This window comes from Solenopsis invicta, chromosome 10, assembly GCF_016802725.1.
Source record: "Solenopsis invicta isolate M01_SB chromosome 10, UNIL_Sinv_3.0, whole genome shotgun sequence".
In the NCBI taxonomy this organism is placed as follows: Eukaryota; Metazoa; Arthropoda; class Insecta; order Hymenoptera; family Formicidae; genus Solenopsis; species Solenopsis invicta.
Window position 1 is genome coordinate 3,034,265 of NC_052673.1, and position 22,832 is coordinate 3,057,096.

General features: G+C 40.9%; 5 protein-coding genes across 5 annotated transcripts; 4 read left to right on the forward strand and 1 right to left on the reverse strand.

Moving 5' to 3' along the window:
* Nucleotides 1-5,407: 5,407 nt before the first annotated feature.
* LOC120358743 lies at nt 5,408-6,655 on the reverse strand. The gene is made up of 4 exons (XM_039453987.1): nt 6,517-6,655; nt 6,294-6,416; nt 6,106-6,162; nt 5,408-5,489 (listed from the first exon to the last, which is right to left on the reverse strand). Exons 1-4 carry the CDS (start codon nt 6,645-6,647, stop codon nt 5,408-5,410), a joined length of 393 nt encoding a protein of 130 aa, XP_039309921.1. The 5' UTR covers nt 6,648-6,655.
* Nucleotides 6,656-9,606: 2,951 nt separating this feature from the next.
* Nucleotides 9,607-11,059, forward strand: LOC120358744. The gene is made up of 2 exons (XM_039453988.1): nt 9,607-10,138; nt 10,281-11,059. Exons 1-2 carry the CDS (start codon nt 9,607-9,609, stop codon nt 11,057-11,059), a joined length of 1,311 nt encoding a protein of 436 aa, XP_039309922.1.
* A 9-nt stretch (nt 11,060-11,068) lies between these two features.
* On the forward strand, nt 11,069-11,920 carry LOC113005227. The gene has a single exon (XM_026140477.2). The coding sequence runs from the start codon at nt 11,069-11,071 to the stop codon at nt 11,918-11,920; it is 852 nt and encodes a 283-aa protein (XP_025996262.2).
* A 143-nt stretch (nt 11,921-12,063) lies between these two features.
* Nucleotides 12,064-13,644, forward strand: LOC113005226. Its single transcript, XM_026140476.2, has one exon. It carries the CDS (start codon nt 12,064-12,066, stop codon nt 13,642-13,644), a length of 1,581 nt encoding a protein of 526 aa, XP_025996261.2.
* Nucleotides 13,645-13,719: 75 nt separating this feature from the next.
* On the forward strand, nt 13,720-14,823 carry LOC113005225. Its single transcript, XM_026140475.2, has one exon. It carries the CDS (start codon nt 13,720-13,722, stop codon nt 14,821-14,823), a length of 1,104 nt encoding a protein of 367 aa, XP_025996260.2.
* Nucleotides 14,824-22,832: the final 8,009 nt, after the last annotated feature.

Genomic DNA, 22,832 nt, shown 5'->3' on the forward strand with positions numbered 1-22,832 from the left:
ACAATTTCGCGTTTCGGCATGACGCATTCTCGCGTGTTGTGAATCCGTGTTTAGAGTGGAAAAGTGAATCCGGAGACGCGACCGGTATCATCGCGTATGGCACCCAATCTCGCGATTTGATGCGAGCATTTGGTGTTTCTCAATTAGTTCCTCGCTCCCGCGCGTGTTTCGCGAGTCATTCCGTTGATTGATCGCGTATTTCGCCGTTGCTCTCCGGCGTCAGGAAAAGTACATGACAATATATAAATATATATATATATATATATATATATATATATATATATATATATATATATATATTAGGAGTACAAATTGAAAACCGCCGTTTTTTGTCAAAATTTGAGGATTAATTGTTGAAAAATGGTTACATACTTATTCTCGAAAGTATTGTCCATCGCTGGCCACTAGTTTCTCCCACCTTTCGGGCAGCATACGAATCCCGCGTCGAAAAAACTGCTCGTCTTTTGCGGCGATCCACGAATCGACCCAGTTTTTGGCCTCTTCGTAATAATGGAAGTGCTGCTCAGCCAGGCTATGCGCCATTGATCGGAACAAGTGGTAATCTGAAGGGGCGATGTCAGGAGAATACGGCGGATGAGGTAAGACGTCCCATTTCAATGTTTCCAGATAGGTTTTAACGACCTGAGCAACATGTGGCCGAGCGTTGTCGTGCAGCAACATCACTTTTTCGTGTCTTTGCTCGTATTGCGGCCGTTTTTCCTGCAATGCTCGGCTCAAACGCATTAGTTGTGTTCGGTAGCAAACTCCTGTGATGGTTTCATCCGGTTGCAACAGCTCATAATAAATCACGCCGAGCTGGTCCCACCAAATACACAGCATGAGCTTCGAGCCATGGATGTTTGGCTTGGCCGTCGATGATGATGCATGGCCGCGGTAGCCCCACGATTTTTTTTGCTTTGGATTATCATAATGGATCCACTTTTCATCGCCGGTTACAATACGATGCAGAAAACCCTTCCGTTTTTGCCGTTGGAGCAGCTGTTCGCACGCGAAAAAACGCCGTTCGACGTCTCTCGGCTTTAATTCGTATGGCACCCAGTGTCCATGCTTTTGGATCATTCCCATGGTTTTCAAACGATGTGAAATAGCTTGTTGAGTCACGCCCAATGAATCTGCAAGCTCCTGTTGCGTTTGAAATGAATCTTCATTCAGTAATGTTTCCAATTGTGCGTCTTCAAACTTTTTCACCTGTTCGGGACGCTCCTTGTCTTCTACGCCGAAATCACCACTTTTGAAGCGTTGGAACCATTCTCGACACGTTCTTTCACTAATCGAAGCCTCACCATAAGTTTTTACAATCATTCAACGCGCCTCAGCCGCAGATTTTTTCGAATTGAAGGCAAAAAGCAAAACTTCCCGCAAATGACGCTTATTGGGCACAAATTTCGACATTTTCAATCACAAAAAAATATATAACGCCGATAAAAATTCACAACTGCAATGATAAGGAATTGTTGCCAGATGCCCAACCTTACATTTAAAATTTTTGATCTAACGTTTGGCGCCAGCATTTACCGCTGGCGCCATCTACTGGAAAACGGCGGTTTTCAATTTGTACTCCTAATATATATATATATATATATATATATATATATATATATATATATATATATACATATATATATATAATTTCTGTAAAAAAATGCGTAAAATTTAAGAAAAACGTTGAGTGTAAATAGAGAGAAAACACTACCTTGAAAACTCAACTTGTGTAATTAAAAATATTACACGCACTAGAACAACTTATAATTTTTTATTTTATCATTATAAATTAAGTCTAAACGTTTAATCGGAATATTCATTATATTAAAGATAAAGCAATAACTTATGATTTAAATTCAGTTTTGCGAAAGCGAAATACCTCTAAGACTCAATTTGTGTAATTAAAAATATTACAAATATTAGAACAACTTATATTTATTTGTTTTATCATTATCAACTAGGTCTAAACATTTAATTACTGGAAATATTTATTATAATAAAGATAAAGCAATAACAGTTGTGATTTAGATTCAGTTTTATGAAAGCGAAACATCTAGATGATTCAAAACTTTGAATCTAAATCATAACTGTTTTTGCTTTATCTTTATTATAATGAATTTTTCTGATGATTAAACATTCAGATCTAGTTTATAACGATAAAATAAAGAAATTTAAGTTGTTCTAATACTTGTAATATTTTTAAATACACAAGTTGAATCTTAGAGGTAATTCGCTTTCGCAAAACTGAGTCTAAATCATAACTGTTATTGTTTTATCTTTATTACAATGAATTTTTTTTAACGATTAAACATTTAGACCTAGTTTATAATGATAAAATAGAGAAATTTAAGTTGTTCTAATGCTTCTAATATTTTTAATTACATAAGTTGAGTCTTAGAGCTTTAAATCAGAGAGCACATTCTCACAGTAAAAGATGAAATTTACATGGGACAAAAATAGAAAGGTAAAAATAAATTTGTTTATGCATTTGGCCTAAATAACTTTACTTTGTAATCATATACATAATTTATAGATTTTTAATTGATTATAAAAATTTGATACGCAGTGTATTTAAAAGTGATACGTAAAATCTCTCTATAAATGTTTAGATCATACGAGGAGTAATAGAAACAATTAAAATAAAACTAATAATATTTATAAAACAAACATTATATTAAAATTTTTATTAACCTAATATTAACATTATGTAATTATAAATGAATTAATTTCTAATAAAAATTTATATTTTAAAAGTTACACAATTTCAAACTTTTTATATATAATAATAGTATTTATACAATTCTTCTTCTTATAGTTTTCTATTTATTAATGCAGCTATTATAATTCTTAGCACGAGAAACACGAATACCTATTTATGTAAAAGAAAAGAAAAAGAATTAATATCTTATCTTACATTCTAATGCACCTTATTTTACACACACAGTTGCATCAGTAATAGAAAAAAATAGTGACAGTTAAAGAAAAGAATGCAGACCACATCACACCCGAGAAATACATAATCAGTTTTAAAACATCTTAATTCCAAAAAATAAAGCAATAAATATTAAATCATAAACATTAACAAACATGAACGTGGATATAATACATGTGGATTATATCTTCTCTCCCAAATCTTAATTATTTGTCCATACTTCAGCTACTCGATCCACCTTGGTATGGCCAAATTATATAGATTATATCTTCTCTCTTAAATCTTAATTATTTATCTATACCTCAGCTACTCGGTCCACCAAGATATGGCTAAAGAGAAAGAGAGAGAGAGAGAGAGAGAAAGAGATAGTGAGAGGGGGGGGGGTTCCTTATAATAATACAATAATTTAATAAATAATATAAACCGCAAGCAGTAACAATAAAAATAGCAAACAGTAAATTGTTAGTTAGTGTAAGTAGAATCATCATTATAATTAATAAAATTAGCCGAGAAAAATTTGTATAATATATATTATTTAAAAAATCCACTTATATACAATTAGAGATTAACAAATTTAGTAAAAACAAGACTGCATGCATAAAAGAAAGAAAAGTTATAAATGTAAAATATTGCACAATTTTCTATTTTTTTTACTAATATTTTTTCCACATTCCTCCTTATTATGTTGCAACAAAATAAAATAAATACGCATGCGTATAAATAATTTTATTAAATAAACTTGTGGAAAATTTGGACATGGTGTTTCAAAAGATACAGCCTGAACAAGTTGAAATAAATGATTGCCAATATCTTTTTGGAAACAATTACTTTCAAAATTAGCGATAAATACCTTTTCTAGTTTATGAATATAAGAACAAAAATTAAAACTTGCAACATATAAATTTCCAAATGGATTTTCCTCTGTAGCAGTAAAAGCTCGAAAAGAACAATATAAACTAGTATTATCTATGACAGTCTTGCTTTCATTAAGATAAGTGGTACAAGTTTCACATGTGTGTATTTCTAAACATTTTTTAATTAAGTACCCGCATACATATCTAAATGCATTTTCTTCCGGCAAATCCATATTGTAATAATCATGATTTGGAATATCTAAAATTGGGCGCGCAGATGTGGTTGAAGATGGAATGAACGTAGAAGGTGAAGGACTCAAACATGATGCTCCGATTAAATTTAACATTTTATCTGTGTCAGCAGCACAATTTTGCGTATCTGTGTGCTGTAAAACTTTTATACTAAAACTTTTTTTGAAAGCGCGAGTAAACTGTATTGATGTCGGATTCAGACAATTACCGTTTTGTTGCCTAATAGAACCAAAAAAATTTTCAAGACAATCTTGATTTATTTTACGTGTGCATAAATGTGGAAATCCATAACATTTTAATTTTTCCCAAAGTAACATTATACTTTTAATTGTAATCTGCCAACATTCAAAACAGTTTACTTTAACACGTACATGATTTTTATTGATAACATTTATAGTTTTTAAAAAATTTATCATTTGTTTTAAAAATTGATTTTGTTTTTCGCTTCTGGTAAATACTTTTCCATATTCTTTAGGACTATTTATTGAAGAGGAATTTAAAACATCAAATAACTTATCAAAATGATCAATATAATCTATTGTTTCTACTGCTTCGCTTGAAAGAAAACCGGAGGACATTTGTGTACACATATCCGCAGCTACGCGATTACTTAAAATTTGAACGGCATATTTAACTTTCATTTTTTGAAAACTTGTAGGTTCTACATGATTTTTAGATAGCTTTGGAGCAGTTTTAATCCATTGTTTGCTATCTCTATTATAAAATTCTATAATGTGAACCCATAATGCAACTTTGTTCATTCCAAATTCTATACGATGTTTAAATAAATTATCGCGTGTTCTTTTCATCAAATGAGGTGTATCAAATATATATAATATTTCAAAATTATCAACTAAAAAAGTACAATTTTCTGTCGAAATACTCAATTCACGAGATAGCTGCATAAAATTAGAACCCATATCCGAAATTAAAGCATGCACATTAACACCACAACCTTGCAATTTCCGAATAATATCAAATATAATAGGTTTTATTACATTTGATTTACATGACGCTTCCACAAAACAAAAGCAAACTAGAAGTTTCCAATCCCCTGCAATGCTGCGTGCCATTATAACTAAAGCATTTTTTGCAAGTTTTGCTGATTTTTTGTTACCCGTATCTTCAAACCCGATTATTTCATCTGGTGAAATGTTGTAAAATAAATGAGCTTTCAAACTCATTTCATTTATGCATAATATACAATGTCGTTCTAAAAGCGACAATGAATTTATTTTGACAGACAGAACATTAAAAATGTTATTATTTATCCCGGGATTAATTTTCCATGTTTGTGTAAATGATTGAAGACCACGTATGGAAGGTAATGCGAATTGTTTCTTAAGTTCTCGATAATTTCGCGGGCTTACAAAATATAACCGCAACGCAAATTGTTTAAAGTCTGAAGTGTATCTTCTTCCATGTTTGCTTTTAATTTGGGCATCAACCTGTGCAGATAATAATTGTGCCATATTTAGAGGTAGTAACTTACAACCTAACTGACGAAGACTTTCATGTTCCTTGACATCTTCCTTATTTTTTCTTATATTTTCCAATTTTTCGATCTTTTTTTGAAGCCGTCTAATTCTTTCTCGCAGCATTTTATTTTCTGCCTTTAATTTCAAATTTCGGTCTTTTAATTTCCTCTTCCTCGGACTTTTTGTCACAGTTGACAAATTAGTGTTACTAGATGTTCCTACACAAACAGAAACAGAATAATTTTGTAAAAACGTTGAAAATTAAGATATAAAACTAGGAAGATATAAAAAAATGAATTTAAAGAGATTAAGTATAACTAGATATACATATATAAGTAAACTAGTAAATAACTAAAATAAATTCTGAAATTTGTTATATAATCATTACTTTTAAGTGTATTTTTATTTTATTTAAAAATAGTAAGAGAAAAATATAGTGAAATTATAATATAACACATAAAATTGTGAAAAATATAATTCGAAAAAATTATATATATTTTAAAATAATAATTAAATACCCTAAATGTTATATTTTTACAAATGCTATAATTAAAATGTATTTATGTAATTATATATAAGAACTCACGGTTTAGCAATGTCGGCATAGGTATCCATGGGCAATATTTCTGTTGACTGGATATTGCTGAAACATATAATACATACTTTTAATATTACCGCCTATTTATATAACTTTATCTAAATAAATAAATTTTTATTGATTTATCTAAAATATATATTTATAAAGTATTATATTGAAGTATTATATTGAATAACAGATAGCAAAAACTCTTTAAAAAAATATTGTGAAATATGTAGAAGTTCAAAAACCTGCTTGTTTCTTCTTCTTGACAAGCCTCAACTATATTTCCAACATTTTCTGATGTCACAGATGTATTGCTGTAAATGTTATAAAATATTATTTTATACATTATTAATTGTTGTTCATTAAAAAAACTTATATTATTTAGAAACTATGTTTTAAAAATGCATTATTTACTTTGTTCCAAAAAATATAGTTGGTATTGCATCAGGATGAAGATTGGCTCTACTTTTGCCTATTTTGTACCACTTTTCTTCAAAATGCAAGTGGCACAGTCGATAGTTGCGATGAGCGTATTCGGGACCCATTACCTCTAAATCAAACCTTCCACATTGCAACCATCTATGAATTTTACAGAAAATTATTAATATGAAAATATAAAATATATATATATATATATATATATATATATATATATATATATATTGTCATGTATTTTATTTTACGCCGGAGAGCAACGGCGAAACACGCGATCAAACGATATCGCGGAGACTATACACGAAGCGCGCGCGAGAGCGACGAAAGTACCGATGACTGCGTGCACACCAAACCACTAAATTGGGCGCCAGACGCGATTATACCGGTTGCGTCTCCGAGTACATTTGCTAACGCCAAACGCGGATTTACTCCACGCGATAATTCGTCATGCCAAAGCGCGAAATCGTCGCTCGCGCGCGGCCAGCTAGCTCTTCTAACCGGTAGAGGGGCGGGGTAGCGGAGACAGAGACGAAGCGGCTCTCTTACTGGAGGAGACAGGGAGGCGAGAAATTAAGTGAAGCTAGGCCGATGTAACCGGTAGAGATCACATATATTGCAGTGCATCATAGGGACGGCATACAATAAAATAAGAAAAAAAAATATCAGTTAATGTAAGACAGAAAAACAAAGAGATAAAGAGTTGACAAAAGAAGAATAATAATAAGTCGGACGCGAGAATTGTCTTCACTCATACCGTAATTACGCTACACGCGCCGATCACGACGACTGGTTTTGCGCGAAGCGCGGCCGCCAATCATGCGCGCTCTGAACGGCGCGGCAAGACCGCGAACGCCGAGCCTTTGCTAGGGCAAACCACGTAATCCTGAGACAAAGTACGTACAGTAAAAGATTCGCGCCGGCGACAACACAGTCGCCGAAACCGCACTTCAAAATTAATACAACGCACGCGCTACAACAACAAATGGTTCGGGCGGCCTTGCGATCACGGCCGTAATACGACTCGCGCACGTGCGCGAGGGCTTTGCGGCTTCCCGGGAAGCCGGTCGTCCGCGAACTTCTACGGCGGGACAGCTAAAGCACACGTGGCAGTCGACAGCTGGGTACCTCGACGAGGTCTCGTGCTTGAGGTGGAGAGCCAGCCAAACACCAAGAAGCAAGGTGCGTTCAATCGCCACGCGGCGGACACACTCGTACACTAACCTAATGGCTCCACGTCAGAGCGCGACCCGGTCGACACCGGCAGCTCGTGGCTTTACCCAGCGGTTAGACGGGTCACCTCGACTCCAGCACGGTCCTCCTCCGGTTGCCTAGGGTCCTCGTGGATCCTCCACGCGATCCAACAAAGCTCGCTAAGGCCGGGCACTTCCTCCGATAGCGGACACGCCGATAGCCAACCGATAGCCGCTGCTCGCTTTCCGGCACACGCACGCAGTCGAACGGATCGCAAAAGCCGAGAGGATCGCGCTCGATGCGCGATCGATGAGCGCTACCCCTCCCACAGGGTGCGCGATATCCTTGCGCCAAGCGGCGCGGCCTATCAGCGGCCGCCCTTATCTAGCCGTGACGTCACGGCAGCGCAGTGTCGGGTCTCCGCAGATGTCGTGCGGTCCCTGTCGGCATCCGACATCCCCGCCGTTCTCGTCGTCTTCGCGGACGACAGCAGAATTTTCCTGCGACGATTCTTCGCCGCTACCCTCCTCGATGGACAACCGGCATTCGACGGCCCTCGTCCTGGCCGTTCGTCCGCCCCAGCCTGTTCATCAGCCGTGCCACTTGCGAACCTCTTTTGCGTGGCGCTTATCTGTCGCCACGTCTTGTCTCGTCCTCTTCTCCGTCGGCGGCTTCCTGTGCGTCGGCCCTGGACGATTGCCTTCTCCTTTTCTCGCTGCCGTCCATCTCCCTCGCCGCTGCTGGCCCTTAGGCGACGTTTGTCGAGGTGCCCGCGGTTACATGAAATAAGCCGCGAATGAGTAAATAAAAATAATACTCTATGCAGTCCCGCCGGAGATTTCGCTCTCTCGCCGAGTGCCCGACCCGGTCATACGCGCCTCCTTGCGCTATGCCCGGGTGGAAGACGAAGTAGCGAGGCAGATAAAACTGCCACGTCACAAATATATATATATATATATAGATACATAGATGTTTAGCAATAAGTCACATTTTAAGATTCTGTTATATTTGCGTTAATCGTTTTAAGTTCTATTACCGTCGTTAATGTGAGCAAGCGCAGGTGTATGCTTTGATTCAAATTTGCGCGCTAAATAAATGTCACTGCCTTCACGCGTGGCAACAGTGCGAGCGGCGCCACTAGGCGATGGGAAAAACGGCGAGTCCCCTCTCGACCTCTGGGGACTCGATCTCCTTCTTCTAAAAAGGAACATGGCGGCGAAAGGAAGCGTTTTGTAAGCGTTCTTCTCTGTAAAGGTCCCAAATTTCCATATAGAGACAATAAAGCATTTGTTGTCAACACAACACGGATAGGTATTTCTCAGCCCATCCACTGGGAAAAGATTAAATACCGAGCACAAGGTATTAACAAATGGTCCTTCGATCCGGATCATTTGTTAATATCTTGTGCTCGGTATTTAATCTTTTCCCAGTGGATGGGCTGAGAAATACCGAGCACAAGGTATTAACAAATGGTCCTTCGAGCCGGATTACATATACACGGCATGCAGCTAGAAAAGGTACGGCACGTGTTTTTCGTTACAAAGGGCAGAACGTATCGGGATAGATTACACGGAATAATTTAAAGATATAAGCGGCCAAAGCTTACAGACAAGTGTGTCCATACGTTCCTTGCGGTAAGAAACATCTGCTTAAGGTAACAGTGCATAATCTCGTAAAGCACAAAAATACATCTTTCGTTTTTTGTCTCTCTCTCTCTCTCTCTCTCTCTCTCTTTCTCGATCTCCCTCTTTCCTTTGCACTGCGTCACGCCCATATCCCACGCGCTCAACTTGGTAGTTGCTAGGTCGTATTTCTTATTAACCTATAAATTCAACGATCGTCTCAAGTCGCTAGTACACATATTCTCATTTTTGCAAAATGGAAGAGCAAATTTTAATTAAGAAGAGAAGCCACATAAAGGCCAAATTAACCAGGTTCATTAACTTTCTAAACAAATGTAGCAACAATGAAGAAAAAAAGCAAGAAACAGCAGCGCGATTAGGAAATATTGAAACATTATGGAGGGAATTTGACGCTGTGCAAACAGAATTAGAGGATAATAAAGAGACGGAGCTTCAGAGTGGAGAACGTGACTCTTTTGAAAACAAATTTTATCAAGCCGTTACTAGAGCAAAAAATATAATCTCCGCGTCACGGATAGATATTGCGCAACCGGAACAAAGAATTGCAAATCAGCCTATTAACATAATACAACCAACTAAAATGCGCTTGCCTACCATCGACATCCCCAAATTCGATGGCGGATGGGAAAAATGGCTGCCATTTCGCGATACGTTTATCTCTATGGTGCATGAGAATGCAATGCTTTCTGCAATTGATAAATTGCATTATCTGAGATGGTCATTAATTGGGGATGCATATAAACTCGTAGAGTCATTAGAAGTATCAGGTAATAACTAGCAAATAGCATGGGATATTATCAACAAAAGATACAAGGGCAATAAAACAATCATTCAACATCACGTACATCACATACATAATTAATTTTCCATCTCTCACAAAGGAGTCACATTCTTCGCTTAGGCAATTAGTTGATGCCATACAACAGCATATACGCACTTTAAAACGTTTGGAACAACCAACAGAAACCTGGGACACTCTCCTTATACAGCTCCTTATTCCGAAAGTAGATAACAATACAAGAAGGGAGTGGGAATCAGAGAAAGCGGACAAGGAAGCGCTCCCCACCATGAAGGAATTTATTACATTTTTGGAAACCAGATGTTCTTTCTTGGAGGCATTAACGCGTACTAATTCGTTAAGTATATCAAAAAATGTACAAGGACATTCGAAACAGCAGGCAGCTAAGCACATTAGTCCGGTACAAGCTCATGCTGGTACAGAAACAACAACGTGTCCAGTATGTCAAAACAGCCACAAAATATTTGAATGCTTGATATTTCGCAATATGTCAGCACAAGCTCGCCTTGAAAGGGTCAAGAGCAACAAACTATGTTACAATTGTTTAAAACAATTTCACGGAAGAAATTGTACTCACGGTTCTTGCAGAAAGTGTGGCAAACGCTACAACACGTTGCTACACATAGAGCAAGCTGCTGATTCGAATGTCACCTCATCAAAAAATGAAAAGGATAGTATAAGCAAGCATAGCGTTCCAAATTCAACGGAATCGAATAGTAACTGCGATGTAGCTGACAAGAATGTAGTTCAAAGCGCGAGCAACTCTTTATCTGCGTATCATATGAGAGGCTCACTTTTACGCGTCTTGTTGTCGACAGCCGTAGTTCACATGCGCGATCAATCTGGAAAATTACATGAATGTAGAGCCTTATTAGACTCAGGATCATAACCTAACTTTATGTCACGGGAGTTGTGCGGGCGTCTGGGCTTGCCTTTACAGAGTACAGACATCAAAATTGAAGGAGTTAACGATGCTGCATCCGCTTCTCAGCATAAAACTACCGCTACGATATATTCCAGGTTCAACAAATATCAAGAGACATTATCATTCTTAATTCTGGACAAGGTCACTAACGCCATGCCAGCAACGCAGATAGATGTCAACTATTTTCAAATTCCATCAAATATCAAATTGGCAGATCCTGCTTTTCACCTACATGTAAAAATCGATTTACTCCTGGGCTCAGAGGTATTCTGGAGTTTGCTATGCGTGGGCCAGATACGATTGGATAGGTCGAGGCCCATATTTCAAAAAACGAAGCTCGGGTGGATAATATCGGGTACGGCCAGCGTCGTTTCTCAGCCGCAGTCCCAGCTACAATGTCATTTGGCACAACAAGAGGTACAAGAGCAACTGGAAAAATTTTGGCGTCTTGAAGAGCTACACACGAAGAAACACTTAACCTCCGAAGAACAGAAATGCGAGGAGCAATTCAGCAGAACACACTCTCGCTTGAGCGACGGAAGATTCATAGTTCAACTCTCCTTGAAGGATAATTACACGCAACTAGGCAGTTCCTATGACAATGCCAAACGTCGAATAGGTACTATGGAAAGAAAGCTAGCAAGGCAACCTGAATTAAAATTACAGTACGACGCATTCATGAAAGAATATTTAGAACTTGATCACATGAGACCTATCTCGAGCTCAACGGACAACGTTTTGGAGACTAAAGGCAGCGGTGTAGCATACTACCTATCGCATCATGCAGTCATCAAGGTCACAGTGAAACTACACGTCTACGAATAGTCTTCGACGCATCGGCGAAGACGAGCTCAGGGCTTTCCCTTAACGATGTACAAATGACAGGTCCTACAATACAACGAGATCTGTTTAGCATACTAATGCGATTTCGTCAATACGTATACGCACTCGTCGCTGACGTGTCTAAAATGTATCGCCAGGTCAGAGTACAGCAAAACCAGTGCAGATTGCAACGCATCTTATGGCGATTCAAGCCAGAAGAGGAAATACAAACATATGAGCTCCAAACGGTCACTTATGGAGAGGCTTGTTCTGCTTTTTTGGCCATTCGCGCTCTTCATCAGACGGCCCTAGACATGCAGCATAAATTTCCAAGGGCCTCAGAAATCATCCTGCGTGATTTTTATGTGGATGACCTATTAACAGGAGACAACGACGTTAACAACTTATTGCAATTGAAAGAACAAATAATTACCGTACTGCAAACCGCCAAATTTGAGCTCCATAAATGGAAGTCGAACCATGTTGCACTAATGGGCGTAAAGCAAAATAAAACAGCAGTACAATTGGGCGAACGCACGAAAATTCTCGGTCAGTTGTGGGATATCCAACATGATGTATTCCGCTACACCGTAGGAACATCCAGAGAATCGCATAGGCCACCGAAAAGACAAATATTATCCTGCATCTCTCAAATATTTGATCCTCTTGGCCTCTTGGGCCCTGTCATCATCAAGGCCAAGGTGATAATGCAGCAGCTATGGCAATTGCAATTGAATTGGGACGAGTCGCTGCCAGCTCAACTTTACACACAATGGAGCCGATGGTATTCCAAAATCTCACAGCTTAATTACTTACAGATACCTAGGCGCATCCTATGCAACGAGCCCATGGAAATAGAACTGCACGGATTTTGTGACGCTTCCGAGCGAGCATACGGTGCCTGCATCTACGTCAGGAGTACCGATCCAATGCAACGTCATCACGTCCAGTTACTCTGCGCTAAGTCACGCGTAGCACCACTAAAAACCATAACGATACCAAGACTGGAGCTTTGCGGAGCCTTGCTGCTGTCTCAGCTGTATCAGCGGGCAAGCGAGTCGCTGAGTCTATCCTTTAACCGCATTCATTTTTGGTGCGATTCCACGATAGCACTGTCCTGGATCGCGGGAAATTCGAGCAGATGGTCCACGTTCGTCGCAAATCGCACGGCAGAAATCCAAAGGTTGTCAGCGAGAGGAGAATGGCACCACGTACCCTCGGAATTAGACCCGGCAGACATACTCTCGCGAGAAATTGAGCCAGACGAAATTCGAGATAACAACTTATGGTGGAACGGACCAACCTTTCTTTACGAAGACTACAGCAAGATGTTGGATAACCCCCCCGAGATATCACAAATTGAAGAACTTCCCGAGGTGAGAAAACGCATTGTCGCTTTAAGTGCTACAGCGGAAGAAAAATTAAATATTATAGACAGATCCTCATCTTTAAGAAGGCTCAGGCACACGGTTGCTTACTGTCTACGCTTCATATACAACGCTAGACAAAATGCAAAGGGTCCCAAGGGTAAACGCGAAGGATCCTTGCAGGTGGAAGAGCTTAAACATAGCATGCGAGTCCTTATAGCTATAGCACAGAAGGAAGAGTGCGCTGACGAAATTCGTCAACTTTCGCAAAATTTAAGGGTATCCTCCAGCAATAAAATGTTGTCTCTTCATCCATTTTTGGATTCTAGCGGGCTATTGCGGGTTGGAGGACGAATATAGGAATCTCAAGTAGACTATGATCAGAAGCACCCTATAATTTTACCAAAGAAACATCATCTCACTCATTTAATTATCATGGAGGAGCACTTGAAGAACCTGCACGCGGGAGTGCAATCCCTACTGGCCATTGTACGCACTCGCTACTGGCCCATATCTGGAAAGAACACCTTGAAAAAAATTCTGCACAAATGCATTGTCTGTTGTCGGGCTCGCGCAGCTCCCGTCAGACAGTTAATGGGAAATCTACCCGCTTCGCGTGTTTCACCTTCACCCCCCTTTTACAAAACTGGAATAGATTACGCGGGGCCATTTAATATAAAAATCAGTCGCAACAAGACGGGTAAGGCCTATTTATGCGTCTTTGTGTGTTTCGCCACTAAGGCTCTTCATTTAGAAATCGTCACAGATTTAAGTACAGCTGCATTTTTAAACGCGTTGAAACGATTCATAGCGAGGCGCGGCAAATGTTACAGCTTGTATTCCGATAACGGAACGAACTTTGTAGGAGCCAATAACGCTTTAAAGGACATGTATCAAGTAATAAATGCAAGTGATGTAAAATTTCGCGACTACTTAGCAGAACAATCCATAAAATGGAACTTTATCCCCCCGCAATCGCTTCACATGGGAGGTTTGTGGGAATCGGCGGTCAAGGCCTGTAAAAATTATTTAACTAAAGTCGTTGGTTCTACTTCACTAACCTTTGAGGAACTAACTACCGTTACAGTACAAGTTGAGGCAATATTAAATTCCAGACCTTTAACGCCTCTATCAGAGGATCCTAGCGATCTTAATGCCTTAACCGCAGGCCACTTTCTGATAGGTCGTCCACTTGTTTCTATTAGTGAGATTGATCTCACAGATGTCAATGTAAATCGTCTAAATCGGTATCAACTCTTAGAGCAAATTAAGCAGAATTTTTGGAAGAGATGGTCGCTTGAATATTTAACTCAGCTGCAACAGAGGAACAAGTGGAAGAAGGTTCACGACACGATAAAGGAGGGTACCATAGTAGTTTTGCGAGAGCTAAACACTCCTCCCATGAATTGGCGATTGGGAAGGGTAGTAAGGGTACATCAGGGCAAGGACGGTCTCATTAGGGTCGTCGATGTGAAAACAAGTACGGGCATATACCAAAGACCTTTGACTAAGATTTGCATGTTACCAATAGAAGTTTAAGTCGTTTTGAAAGCAGGGGCTTTCAAGGGCGGCGGTATTGTTTAGCAATAAGTCACATTTCAAGATTCTGTTATATTTGCGTTAATCGTTTTAAGTTCTATTACCGTCGTTAATGTGAGCAAGCGCAGGTGTATGCTTTGATTCAAATTTGCGCGCTAAATAAATGTCACTGCCTTCACGCGTGGCAACAGTGCGAGCATCGAGCGGCGCCACTAGGCGATGGGAAAAACGGCGAGTCCCCTCTCGACCTCTGGGGACTCGATCTCCTTCTTCTAAAAAGGAACATGGCGGCGAAAGGAAGCGTTTTGTAAGCGTTCTTCTCTGTAAAGGTCCCAAATTTCCATATAGGGACAATAAAGCATTTGTTCAATACAACACGGATAGGTATTTCTCAGCCCATCCACTGGGAAAAGAATAAATACCGAGCACAAGGTATTAACAATAGATGATAGATATAATATAAAATAAATATAATACTGAATTGCATGTGTTTAAAAAAAAATTATTAAACAAAACAGTACCTATCATATTCCTTTGGAAATAAAAAGAAGTGTCTTTTCTCCGTAGTATTGTTACACTCCTTTACGACACACCATAAACTTAATTTAGGAGCTGACATCCTCTTTCCTTATATTTTATTATTTGTATCTTCCAAGAAGCTGCACTTGCAACAAAGCTAAAATCAAAGATGCTTCTGGAAGAGAACAGAAAATCTGGATAAATCTTAAAATTTAGACAGATCAACTATTCTTTGAACAAAGATTCTCTTCGACAGTTAATATTAATTTCCACTCACTCACTGAACACCACTGAGCACTGAACACTTGTCACTATCTATTTTCTTTGACACGGCTTTTCACTTCAATTCTATACAGCTGATGTACACCTAAACGTCTGCTCCCGCCAATTCTAACCGAACACTACATGGCATTTAAATGTCACAGAAAGAGCTATAGAAAAACAGTAAGAGAAAGTGCGACAGAAAATCTGTTATGTGATTGGTTACCTACTTAGCTCGCGCATGTGCAGTTCAATTTCGTACACGCTGAAATCGGGAGAGTTGCGCTACTGTATATAGGCCTAGTTTACAGCGGGCACTTGATACGCGTACTAACTCGTAACTTTTATTAAATTGTCTTACTTTCGACAATGCGTGTATACATAATACATATGTTTAATTATCTCGATTCATATTGTACCAGCTTAATATAGTATTCTTTAAATTTATTGCCAAAATTACGATAATTTAATAAAAAATTACTAGTTAGTTCGTGTATCAAGTACTCGGTGTAACTAGGCCATACTGTGACCGTACCCCCTTACGCGTGGTAGCACCGGATTCAGGATGCGGCAGGGAACGCCTTGCATCAAGTGGCTTGACAGGGCCCAAGTTATCTTGAACCTGCGGTGGCGTGTGAGGATGTCGGTTCGGATCGGTGGCGGGAGAGATCAAGAGTCAAGTGGCTTGACTGAGACCGAGGTACTCGATCTTGTTCTCGACCCAAGTATCTTTTGCTCCATAGACCGGTCAGAAGTGGAAAAGGTATCTTTGGCCGGCAATCGCAGCCTTTACGTACTCGAGGTTCGAGATGCGGGGATGTGCGGAGCGGTACGGAGACAGCATCCCCGTCACTCGATCCCGAGGATCTCGGTTCGGATCGCGCGCATGCACGTGGCTGTGGATGGCGACGAAGCGAGAGTGCATGCGCGCGGAGATGCGAGACGCGCAAATGCGTTTGCTCGCTCGCTTGAGCCTGGTAGATTTTATTAGGCGCTTACGCGCTGATTTTTGCCGTTCGGCGGGTGTTCGGCTGGACGGCTCGGCCGATGAGCGGTCCGGGGGGCGTCAGAAGACGGTTTGTTACACTACCCCCCGCCATTTAGTAAGACCTGAATCTAGAGGCCTTTATGACCTCCCCCGTCGGTGGTGGTGCCGTTCTCCAGTCGCTGTGGCGGCAACTCGCGGCTGGAGCGCAGTCGACCCGCGCGGTCGAAATGTAGGCTCCATCGGCGTTGTCCTGCCCTGGCCATGTATTTTCAGCCGAACCGGACGGCTAAATATGGCACGTCTATCACGATGCCCGGGGCGGCTTCGACCGGTATTGGCGGTGGTGATGCTGGGCCCATGACGCAACTCGGATTCAGCGTCGGCTGTTGCGGCTTGTTGGATGGCAAGGTGATGGCACGGGGCGCCGGGAGTGGTGTTTCGATGAGCCAAGGCAGCCGCCGTGCGCGGTGATCGGCCGGCGGTTCTTCATCTAAGCCCGGTCACGTGGGATCGTAGGCCTTCACGACTTTGTTCCGTGCCTCGGCGTGTGCGGCCAGGGTCTTGTACGGCTCCATGGCTTGCATTGGAATGAGCCGTTTGGCCGTAGCGGCGTTTGGTGACTGCCGAGTCACCTCTCTGGCCCAGTATTTATGTTTTTTGGATGTTTTGTCGCCGAGATCCTCGTGCTTTGTTCCTGTCGTTCGGCGGTCCGTTACTCAGTGTTGGAGTTGGATTCGCTGTCTTCCTCGGCCTCCGAAGGGGGGGATGATTTCAGCTCCTAGATGTGTACATGCCTGTACCACTTTCCCTTTGCACTCCGGAGGTTTACGATTACTGATGATACTATTTTTCTTACCTGTAGCGGCCAGATGAATTTCGGCGCGAGTTTTGCGTTGAACGCATTCGCGCGGCGGGACAGCGGATAGTCGCGCCTCCATACCCAGTCCCCTACTTGCGGCCACCATTCGCGGCGTCGCAAATTGTAGTAATGTTCCTGGCACTTAAAAGCGCGCGCGAGTTTTATGCGGACGATTTCGAACGCGTCCTGTAAGCGGTGCTGAAGCAGGTGCGGTGCGCGTGGTTTGTCGTGTCGCTCTCGTTCCTCGGGTTGCCGTAGCTCGCGGCCGTGATTCAGAAACGCCGGCGTATGCCCCGTCGCGTCGTGAGTTGCCGTGTTGTAGGCGAACTGCAACTTGGCGAGGCAGCTGTCCCATTTTTGGTGGTCGCGGTAAACATATTGACTAATCATAGTTCTTACGGTTGAGGCATTCAACCGGGTTACAGTGTGGGGCATACGTCGGCGTCAATCGGTGTTTGATGCGGAGCGCCTGCAGTAGCTGCGTAAGGGACGCCGAGCGGAGTTGCATGCCATTTACGCCACGGCTGTCCGACTACACCTCTTTCGGACAGCCGTGGCGTAAAATGACGGCCTCGGTCAGTGCGGATGTTACGTTAGCCGCGGTCGCGCGGCGTAGCGCGCGCATTTCTAGCTACTTCGTAAATCTGTCCTGCATCGTGAGGAGTCATGATGTTGCCTTTGTTAGAGCGGGGTAGCGGACTTACTAAGTCTATCGTGACGTGTTACCACGGTTGCATCACTGCAGTCGTCTGGAGCAGACCGGCCGGTCTCCATTAATCTTGCTTGTGTGCCGGGCACGTCCGGCATCGCCGGGCGTAATGTGCGATCTCGCGGAACATGCTGGGCCAGTAATAGTGGCGTGCGATACGCGCGATTGTATTCACGATGCCGAGATGTCTCGCGATCGGCGCGCCATGGTATCTTGCGAAGATTTCGGCGCGATTTTCCCACGGGACGCACTCTTTCCACTGGTTCTCGCTGGGCGTCTCGGAGAAGTCTAGATCGTGCAGCACGTGACGATATAAACGGTCGTTCTCTACGCGGAAGTCGGGGGCGTCGGTCAGCGTGTCGCGCGCAATTTCTAGCCAGCATTGGTACCAAGTGCAGGCTGTTTGTGACACGGTATTACAACGGAATAGCGCGTCCGCAACTTTATTAAGAGCCCCTTTTCGGTACTGAATTTTGAAGTTGTATTATCTGAGCTCAAATACCCAGCGGCTTATGCGTCCGGTCGGTGAATCTAGCGTCTGTAGCTACTTCAAGGACTAGTGGTTCGTCACTATCTTTAAGTGGTATCTTTCCACGTACTCTCTTATGCGCCGGATTTCCCACAGTACGGCAAGACATTCGGTCGCGCTGTAATTACGCTCGGCGGGGTTGAGCGTACGACTCGCGTAGGCGATGACACGCTCGCCCTCGGGGAAATACTGCGTCAGCACTGCTCCCAAGCCGGTTGTACTAGCATCCGTTTGCAGTACAAAAGGCCGACCGAAGCCCGGGTAGGTGAGTACCGGCGCGGTGATGAGTGTGCGTTTCAATTAGTCGAACGCGTTTTGCTCGGATTCTTCCCATTTCCAGCGCGCATTTTTTCGCATCAGCGTGGCGAGAGGCGCGGCGACAGTCACGAAATCCCGGATGAAACGGCGATACCAAGATGCTAGACAGAGGAACTGGCGGATCCGTTGCATGGTTTGTAAACGGACCAATCGACAATCGCAGCGGTTTTATCAGAGTCGGTGCGGATGCCTTCCCGATCTATGACATGGCTGAGGTATTTAAGTTGGTTAGTACAAAATCGGCACTTCTCGGGGTTTATTCGTAAGCGCGCATCTCGTAGGCGGCGAAAGACTTCTTGTAAGGTGGATAAGTGCTCCTCGAATGAGCGGGGCTCAAATTATCTTGAACCCGCGGTGTCGTGTGAGGATATCGGTTCGGATCAGTGGCGAGAGAAATCGAGAGTCAGGTGGCGTGTTTGAGACCGACACGCTCGATCTCATTCTCGACTTAAGTATCTTCTGCTCGGTCAGAAGAGAAAAAAATATCTTCGGCCGGCGATCGCAGCCTTTATATACTCGAGGATTGTGATGCGGGGATGTGCGGAGCGATACGGCGGAACGGTACCGAGGTAGCATTCCTGCCACTCGATCCCGAATATCTCGGTTCGGATCGCGCGCGCGAGCGCGTGGCTGTGGACGGCAACGGAACGAGAGCGCGTGCGCGCGGAGATGAGAGATGCGCGAATGCGTTCCCTCGCTCGCTCGAGCCTGGATCTTATATCTTATTAGGCGCTTACGCGCCGATTATTGCCGTCCGACGGATGTTCGGCTAAACGGCTCGGACGGTGGGCAGTCCGGGGAAGGGGGATATCAGAAGGCGGTTTGTTACATTTTAAAAATGATCATTTAGTTAAAAAATTTTTCTAAGTTTGTTCGCAATGTTTGGCTTTCCCTTTTTTAACACTTTTTTAAAAATTGCACCAGGGATTGTACTTATACAGGGTGATTCAGAATAACCCGTTGTCTTTTAAGGGACGTATTCCTGGTCGAATTCTAAAACGATTTTTCCTTTGCCAAAAATTTGTCAGACGCTTAGATTTTAAAATATCAGCCAATTAAGTTAGCGTATCAAGGGTCGAATACAGATGGTACGCAGTGGCGGCGCACTCACCGTTACGTGCGGGTGTATCGTGAGGTGCCTGCTGCGCTCAGCTGATACAACACACAAGTATTTCTCCCTTCTCACACTCTCTCTCTCTCTCCCCCCCCCTCTCACTCTCTCTCTGTCACATCACAATGCTAGCTTTGACTTACAAATGTAATTAATTTTCATTTTAATTTTAATGATTTTAAGAAGAGAAGTGCCAGGAAATTTTTTGTATAGTCGAAGAATCGAACAAAGAATTGCACGAAATCTACAAAAGTATTTACATCTCGAGTTTTTAGAAACAGTAGTACTTTTTTTGTTACAGAGAGAGAGAGAGAGAGGGGGGGGGAGGAGAGAGAGAAAGAGAGCAAACGCGCGCGCGCACGTACGCGCGTGCTTGCATGAACAAGTTTAGACATGCATTTACTTACGTATTATTCTGTACAGCGATCAATTAGTTGTCTCCACGATGAGACAGATCAAAGTTTCATTGATCCTCTCGTAAATTATCACTTTAATATCATAATACACAATTCATTCACTTGACCAATAAAACTTGAGTAACTAATTAACGATCACTTCGAGTAACGATCACTGTAAATAATTATTAGTCATTCGGCGTGCGAAAATATGTAGCTCGATAAAACTCGTGTTTACGCGACGAACAGACAACACGTGTTTACTCGACAACAGGAAAGAGCCGACTGATTTTATGGGATACGTTATGATCGAACATTAATGCGTGATTGGTCAAACAGAAGTTAGAACGCGGCAATTTAAAAGTAAAGTAGTGATTAATGTTGTTTTTAATAATAAAATTTATTGAAAAATATTTTTCTATTTATTTTATTAAAATTATTTTTTTATATCAAGAGATTCTACACTGAGAAAAAAGTTATTAAATTTTTAATAAATATTTGTTTGAATACTTGCAATGACATTATTTATTAAATGTAATTAAGGCGATGCTGGACCGGTCTCTACACGTGCGTATTTTTGTGCACAGATAACTTTTAATTGGCTTAACAGATCGCAAAATCCTTTTACACAATTAAAGTAGTGACAAAAACACAGTTCGCTAGCTATAATTTAATACAAAAAACGAAAGTTGATTAAAAAATTATAATATAATTGTCGGTTTCTGCAGCCGACTCGTGACAACATGTGCTCATATAAAAATTGTAGACATTGTATGTATAAAATAAGTAGCTAGCGAATTGTGAATTAAATCAAAGAATAATACGGCGCTTGCAGAATGATCCTAGAAGCTCTAGTATAAAAGATATAAGTGTATGAAAATTGTTTATGTAATTTTATCGTGATGTTGGTGCGAAGAGCACTAGTTTAGTTGCTCGATATTCCGACGGAGGCGCTGTAATCGAATTTGCAGCGAAGCATATCGCTGGATCATTACAACGACCTAATTTATCGACCTTACTCAGGCTCGTAAAACTTTTTTAGTGCCCTGAGAAAAATTTTTGCATCTAGCGTAACAATGCCGTTGATCGTAAAATCATAATAAAAATATATAACGGCTATAAAGTCTGTATCAGATTACGCATTAGATATAGAGAATTGCGAGTTGAAAATTAGAATCCAACCAGTCAAAACAAAACGCAAAATTCAAATTATCTGACTGGTCAAATTCTAATTTTCAACTTGCAATTCTCAATAATTTGATGCAACCTTTAAATTCTTTTTAAGAGAAATATTCAAATTGATATTCACTTAGATTATAAAATGTATCATAATAAAAGCAATCACATTTTATAATCTATGTGAATGCTTTGAAATTTGTTTACACACACGCACGCACGCACGCACGCACGCACGCACGCACGCACACACACACACACACACACACACACACATGTATGTATATATAAATGCTTGAAATCATGTTTTGTTGCCAGAAAAAAACGTTGAAAATATAATACTAAAAGAAAATAATACTATAAGAAAATATAATACTATAAGAAAATAAATCGTTCTTTTGTAGATAGACTTTCGAAAAAATGTTATTTTGGTATACTTTTATGAATTATACGTTATTATACAAATTAGGAATACAATATTAGGAAATTTAAAAATGCTCTTCTACTATCAATTCAATTAAAATTTCTCAAGAACACAAAAAATAGATTTGCCATAAAAATTTACAATGAGTGTTTTAAAAACATTAACAAAAGTTTAATAATTTTTACATATGTTTTTACATATATTTTGTGTCCAATTTTAAGTTAATTTTATTGTAGAAGAGCATTTTTGAATTTCTGGTTTTCTTTTAATACATTTTACCAAAAAAAAATTTTTGACCCGAGGAATCGAACCTGGTACCTTCAGCATAGTAGTCAAGAATCATGACCGTCCAACCACAAAGGTCAATTTACGATTCTTCTTCCGTAATGGTACTACAGCTGCTAAAAGTATTTGATCTTTTTCTCAAAAATGCTTGAACAACGGGTTCTATCGCAGTAAATGTATGAATGAATATTACAATCATATCAAATTTTATAAAATCAATGACTGGAAACCGAGTTCTTCTCGTTAACGCAATACTGAAAAATTTTCGTCGCATGGTCGGCAAATCGAGATCGGAAATTACGTATCTACAGCTGTAACGAGAGAAAAGCAGACAGCTCGAAACGTTAGAGGATAGTTGGAGAGAGAAAGGGAATGCTTGAGAGAGAAGGAAACAGAAGAGTCTTCTCCGACTCAACGGCGCGCCGTTGCTTGTAC